The sequence below is a fragment of the Danio aesculapii genome, chromosome 11 (assembly GCF_903798145.1).
Source record: "Danio aesculapii chromosome 11, fDanAes4.1, whole genome shotgun sequence".
Lineage (NCBI taxonomy): Eukaryota > Metazoa > Chordata > Actinopteri > Cypriniformes > Danionidae > Danio > Danio aesculapii.
In genome coordinates this window covers 29,448,298-29,455,410 of record NC_079445.1, presented here as the reverse complement: position 1 = coordinate 29,455,410, position 7,113 = coordinate 29,448,298, and the positions used below count along the sequence as shown (strand labels likewise).

The window sequence follows — 7,113 nt, the reverse complement described above, 5'->3', positions numbered from 1 at the left end:
TTTTGAATAAAGATTTTCTCTTTTTTTAATCCTCATAGACTTCCCCTGTTGACCCACATGCGTGAAAAGTTGGTGTAGCGTTCAGAACTCATTGAAGCTGAGTGGGGTTCATTTGCAGATACCCTAGGTGACGCTGTTCGTAGAAACATTTCCAGCACTTGATCTTTCCAGGTTCTATGCAGTTAATGCAGGGTAAGGCATCTCACCACGTATATGTATGCCTGTAATGATCTTTCAAAACCTTTTCAGTGTGGGGAAAAAAATCCAGCAGGAATAAATCGGCTTAGTGGACAGAATTAGAGGGGAAGGGTTTGGAGCCAGGGTAGGATTAAGGAAAATTGTGTGAAATAAAAAGCGAGTGATCACGAGTGACTCTGTTCGTGTCTGTTTCTGGAGGGAGGGAGGAGAGAGAGAGAGAAAGAGAGGGAGAGAGAGAGAAAGACAGAGAGTGTGTGTGAGAGAGATTTTCATCCAAATCCATATCTATTTTTTAATCCTCGTCTGTGCGTAAACGCTGGTTACAGCCTTCGCGAGGAGACTATTTCGCAATGCAACGCTTTTAATAATCTTTACGCAATCTTCACGCAATCATCTTTGCATCCGTTGAAGTGCGCATTTGTTTTAAACTTCAATCTTCCCTCCGACACACTTGGACAGCATCATGACCAGTTTGTGGGATCGCATCCCGTTGGAATGGTGGGAATTACGCGGCGAGCTGCCGGAGAGCATGTAAACGCAAATGGAGTTTGGGATTTATTGCAAAATATGGGAAAGATGACCGTCTTGTCTTTGTGTTTTCTCCTGTGCGCTGATCTACTGCAAGTAGCTGTTGGTAAGTAATTCTTATGTTGTGTATTTTATCATACTCGAATGCGCTGTTTATCAGAAAACGCGCGTTTCGGATTCCACGCACACGCGCGCATCTCCATCAGAAAGCGCTGCGTGCATATATTGAGTCGTCTTTCATATTTACTTAGATCAAGTTTGCTCGTTTTATGCGAGACTCCGCTTAGCGTGGGTTTCCCGAGAATACCAACGGCTCAGCCGCGGCACTTTGGGGTATAGTGCTGGCTGGGTAAAAGAGCAGACACCGGGTGAATGTCATTTTTCATACGGTACATTGTGAAACAGCAGGACGCTTGAACATTCTGACGCCCAGGAATAAATGAGGCTGAACGGATTAATGCCAAGAGCTATTGACTTTAACCCTGGCCGTATTTATTGTTGCATAGTCAAATCGCATGCATACAGATGCATCATTTGATTACTTCTCTTGGAAATGTGAAGAGTCACACATTTGGGCTTGATATAATTTGGGATCAACTGAGACATACCTTGACCATGGGACCATCTCTCTCTCTCTCTCTCTCTCTCTCTCTCTCTCTCTGTACATTCATACACATTCAACAGCAAGCAGTGTTGCAACATGGGTTAATGTGCATAATTTTGATTCATTGACCAGTATCTATGCTTTTTAATTACTTTCCCTTTCTTGTGAAATTTACGTTTCCAATAACGACAACAGTTAGTTAGTCAAAGTGGTCTAAATAGATCAGTGCCCACTTTCTAAAATCATGAGGTGGTGTGGTAACCATCCAACGACTAAATGGCTCATTCCATTTCTTAACTGATCCAATACATCAACTAAACCATGCCTCGTCATAATCCAACTTACATTTAAAAACATTATCATTTGTGGAGAACTCATAATTTGAGAACTTGACATTTTTTGATTTGTATCACCATTTAACAGTTGTGCAGATTACAACCATAAAGTAACCATATAGGTTATTTGTTACTTTTTTGAAATAAGATAACGTTTGCTAAAAGAGTGCAACTCCCTTAAATTTTCATGTATGTAAAATGCCATGATTTCTAAACATTGTGTAAAGTTATGGGTTCAAACCCCGGAAAACAGAGGCATTAAAACATGTGACTTTAAAATACTGTATATCATGTTCAAAAACCTGTGCCAAATGTGTAAATGTAAAGTTTGTGTTTGGGAATTAGGAAAAATAGATGAAGGGACCATCTAAATAATCAAAACATTTAATGATCCTTTATTTTGATTTACAATACTGTAAGTATCACATGACGACCTGCTTCAGAATGTCAGTATGATTATATATATAAAAAAAAAAAAAAAAGAAAATATATATATATGTATGTATATATATATATATATATATATATATATATATATATATATATATATATATATATATATATATATATATATACACATATATGTACATACATACATATATATATATATATATATATATATATATATATATATATATATATATATATATATATGTATATGTATGTATATATATGTATGTATATATATGTATGTATATATATGTATGTATATGTATGTATGTATATGTATGTATGTATATATATATATATATATATATATATATATATATATATATATATATATATATATATATGTACCTGTGTGTGTGTGTATATATATATATATATATATATATATATATATATATATATATATATATATATATATATATATATGTGTATATATATATGTATATGTGTGTGTGTATTTGCCAGCTACAGCATGCTTAGCTTTAAAACATAACTATTTATATCTACATGTGATTCTGTCAACACTGTAAACAGAAAATCCGAAAATACTTTTGATGTGATGAATTTGCATTGGTCATTCTACTATGTCTATTGTTGACCAATTTTTAAATATTGTGACACGACATAAATAGATTAAACTGGGCTAAAACAGCTGAAATCATTACGAGTTAGTAACCAAAAAAAAAAAAAAAACAAACAAAACAAAAACAGTAAACATCTTGCAATTTATTTCTGCATTTAAAAAATAAAGTTGACGTTTGGATAACTTTACAGCACGTACAGTATATTACAACAGTATTGCGCAATATACAGTTCTTATGTTCGAAATGTGTGAGACGAAGAAGATTGTGTACAGAAACATTTGTTCTAAATATAAATGTAAATGTAAAGAGAGATCATACCACAACTTAAGGAGACTAATGAAGGATATCATTGAAATGGCTTTCAGAACAAATTGTCCCCAATTGAAAAAGAAAATCAAACAGAGCCAATCAGAATCCATTCTGCTTTAACAAGGTTGAGCATTTAAAGTGACAGACTAAAACAAACCAATAACCGTAACATTGTTATCCATTAGTGTGAATGCTGATACAGTTATTTGTTTTTCAAGTTATCATTCTTCTCATAACTCAAATGAAAGCCACCAAATTGTTCATATGCTAACTCGATGTAATAGTAATACTGAACACTGCACTATGCTATTCGTTTCTGTACTTTTACTCTGGACGTGTTAATATATTCTAAAGCAGTAAGGAATTTACTGTAAATTCACACAGAACAGCTATTCTCTCGCTGGACTCTCACCATAATGCGTTCAACCGCAGAGCTATTCAACCTTTGATTTACAAGATCCCACAAAGTTAAGCCTGTACTTTCTAACACCCTGATACTTGGAGGAAAATTGTTTTTTTTTTTAACTGAGAAATGACTTATTTTTGTGAGTGTGTGACATTTGTATGTTATTTTCTCTTGCAAATAATGTGAGGAAAAAAATCAAATAACATTTTTAAATGGTAAATTGCCATATTTAGATGTTATCTTGCACCATTTTGACATCTTGTGAATGTTCTTGACATATTGTGAGAGTATCTATCTATCTATCTATCTATCTATCTATCTATCTATCTATCTATCTATCTATCTATCTATCTATCTATCTATCTATCTATCTATCTATCTATCTATCTATCTATCTATCTATCTATCTATCTATCTATCTATCTATCTATCTATCTATCTATCTATCTATCTATCTATCTATCTATCTATCTATCCATTTATCCATCCATCTATCTATCTTGTATGCGGGGTGTCCCAGAGACTGTAAAGGTTGAAATCCCCAGTTGTAGTTGATGATTGATGTGTTCAGGTTCTAATCTCTCTGCGACATCTGGCACGTTTATGGTGCTCATCTTCACTCCCGCCCAGCTGTTTTCATTCTCTCTGTATCTGAATATTACAAGTCCTCATGGAAGAACCCCACGCAGACATTTAAATCAAGACAGAGTCAGTGATAAAACTCTGGCGGTGTCCTGCAAATAATGCTTTCCAGAGTGAGGCGATCATTCATAATCCCTGACTGCATTGGTGGTTGACGTGTCCTATTTTTTAATGCGGGGCACCTGAGCATTATATAGGCTGGCGTGAGAGAGATTCGTTTATTGTTGCATAAACCATCAGGTCTGGAAGTTCAGCTGAGGTTGTGGTCACGGATTGCGGATGCTGTATAGCTACTGTTAATGGACAGGAGAGGGTTATTATGGTTCAAGTGTTATTGTGATTTTGCTGTTTTCTTTTTCATTAGTTTTAGTATCCTGTTGTCTGGGGGGGTTTATAGTTTTGCACGTATTCAATTCTGTGATCAGAATTTGTGAGGACAGTAATGATGTTAAGATGGACATGATTGACAGTTTGGTTTGTAGGCTTCATTTGTGCTGTTATCGAGTTTGCAGAGATAAATGATTGTGGTTCAGGTTTGTTGATGTTAATTGAAACTAATAAATAGTGGCATAAAAATGTGTCACATAACTGAGATTAGTCAAGACAACAAATATTTTTATGTTGCTTTTAACTTATTTTAAAAAGTTATTCAGGTTTTGTAAAAAACATTGTATGATCAATCAGTCATGAACTTAATGTAACTTAATAACTAAGTTAATCATGTTCTAACTTAATTTAGTTACGCAAGCTATTTTAAGTCAGTTTAACATAATATAAGTTCAATGAATTCATAAGGTTTCATTTGATTCAGCTCAAACATTTAAAGTAACCAGGATTTTTTAGTGTAGTTATAACTTAGTTTAACTTAATATTTTTAGTCAGTTTGATTAATGTATTTTGAGATGACTAGAGAAGTTAATTTGATTCAACTAAAAAAATTAAGGCAACAAGATTTTTTATAATGTAACTAACAAGACATACAACATCATACAACTAAATTACTAATACTTAAATGACTGATACAAAATATAATATTTTATTTTAGCTAGTTTCCAAGGCATTCTTTTCATACTTTAAAGCATATAACAAAATGTTAATATTATTTAAAACAGTACTAGTATGACTGTGATCATAAAATCACATTGGTAACTTTGTTTTTAAGTATTAATATTAATGAAACCATAGTTCAAACACCAAAGAAAATGACAAAATCTTGAAATCACGCAAATGCGCACATTAAAGATGACAGGATCGCTGTTCTCACTCTCTCACGCGCTGTCCTAAAGTGACTACTGTATGCTTAGTGGTTGGCCAGCGCCATGCAGGAATTACACTTATTACCAGTGGTGTTAAGTAACTAATTACAAATACTCTAATGACTGTAATTGAGTAGTTTTTCTCAGAAATTGAATTTACTAAATCGTTTTAAATATGTGTACGTTTACTTTCCCTTGAGTACATTTTTAGTGCAGTATAGGTACTTTTACTCCACTACTTTCCTTCAACCTGCAGTCACTTCTTTATTTTTTCTTGTCTGTTGGGGATTAGAAAAAACAGTCCTGTGATTCCTGTCCAATTAAATCACACATAGAAGATAAATTGCCTCATAATGAACTACCTCAAGACATGGGCACTTTATAATTGCAGCAAACTGTTTGGAAGCATTAAAAGTGTCCAAGAAGATGTCCAAAATCTTTCCGCGCATTGACCCAGAGACTGTTTAGATGCATGTCACTGATGAGAAGGTGACGGATATTTACTGTATGATGACCAAAATGGCCTTAAACACCCAGCAGGCACAAGACGTCAACATGACGTCAGATTGACGTTGTACCCTAACGTCATAGGGACGTTGCATTTTGTTACATAATGAAATGTCAGACCAACATCAATGTCCAACCTAAAACCAACCAAACATCAACGTCTAATGATGTTACAGCTTGACATTGTGTGGACGTTACCACTATGACCTCTATCAGATGTTGGATTTTGGTTGCCATACCTGATGAATAAATGTCAGTATTTGACGTCAATATGATGTTGGTTTAAGATGTTGGCTCAACGTTGGATTTTGGTCACTTTCTAACCTAAAATCGACCAAAAATCAACGTCATTATTGGACATCAAAATAACATTGTCCTTAGACGCTGGCTAGCCATTGAATTTTGGTCACCTGACATTACAATCTAAATCTAACCTAATATTAATGTCTTATGACACTGTGTGACTGCTGGGCAATAACTAAATACACTACAGAATGTTACGTTTACGCACATCCACAAATTAGATGTAAATGCATCAGCTTTTTACAGCGTAATACTCACTACTCTTGAGTACTTTTAAAATGTCTACTTTTTACTCCTATTCTGAGTAATATTTACAACAGATACTTTTACTCTACTTGCACTGCATTTTTAGGCAAGTAATGGTACTCTTGAATATGATTTTATTTTGTACTCTTTCCACCACTGCTTATTACTAAGCCATACTTACATGCTATTTCAGACCCAATATTCAGAGTAGCATGGTAAACAATATAGGGAGCGCGTCACAGGTTGTCATTGTTCAAAAATAAACCAATGTGAATATAAAACCAACTTCACCTCAATAAAGCAGGCCAGGCAGTATAGCGCTATTATGTTTTGTTGTTAAACTAAATGTAAAATCGACATTATCGATGCTGTAAAAGGTCCCTTATGAAACAAAAAATAGTCACATAAATCTTTCGCCGTAAGATTTCAATGGTTGAACAACACTTCTGTGCATGTAACCCATTTGTAACACAACAAAATCTGATTAAACTTTGCGTGGCTAAAAGAGTTTTAAAACATAACATTACCTGTATAAAAGAAATGTTGTCATCCTGGTCCATGGTGTCATCCTTCCTCCTGCAAAAGTAACTTCAATATTTATTCAAGATTTTTAAAAGTTTTGTTTCAGCATTTTTTTACTGCTTCACTCCATTTTGCAAATGGAAAAGCTGTGTGAATGGAGTTGCGCAGTTGTACAAATCTACATTTGTTGACAGACAGTTTAGGCTACTTATCAGAATTCTGG

At 34.1% G+C, this 7,113-nt stretch overlaps 1 protein-coding gene across 2 annotated transcripts in view; it reads left to right on the top strand.

Moving 5' to 3' along the window:
- Positions 1-449: 449 nt before the first annotated feature.
- The window catches only part of igsf21a (immunoglobin superfamily, member 21a), a 473,697-nt gene continuing 467,033 nt past the window's right edge, over positions 450-7,113 (top strand). For both annotated transcript variants that reach the window (XM_056467746.1, XM_056467745.1), the window contains exon 1: positions 450-832. In XM_056467746.1, coding sequence (XP_056323721.1) covers positions 694-832 — 139 coding nt within the window. In that variant the 5' untranslated portion in view covers positions 450-693. The remainder of the gene's footprint in view (positions 833-7,113) is intronic.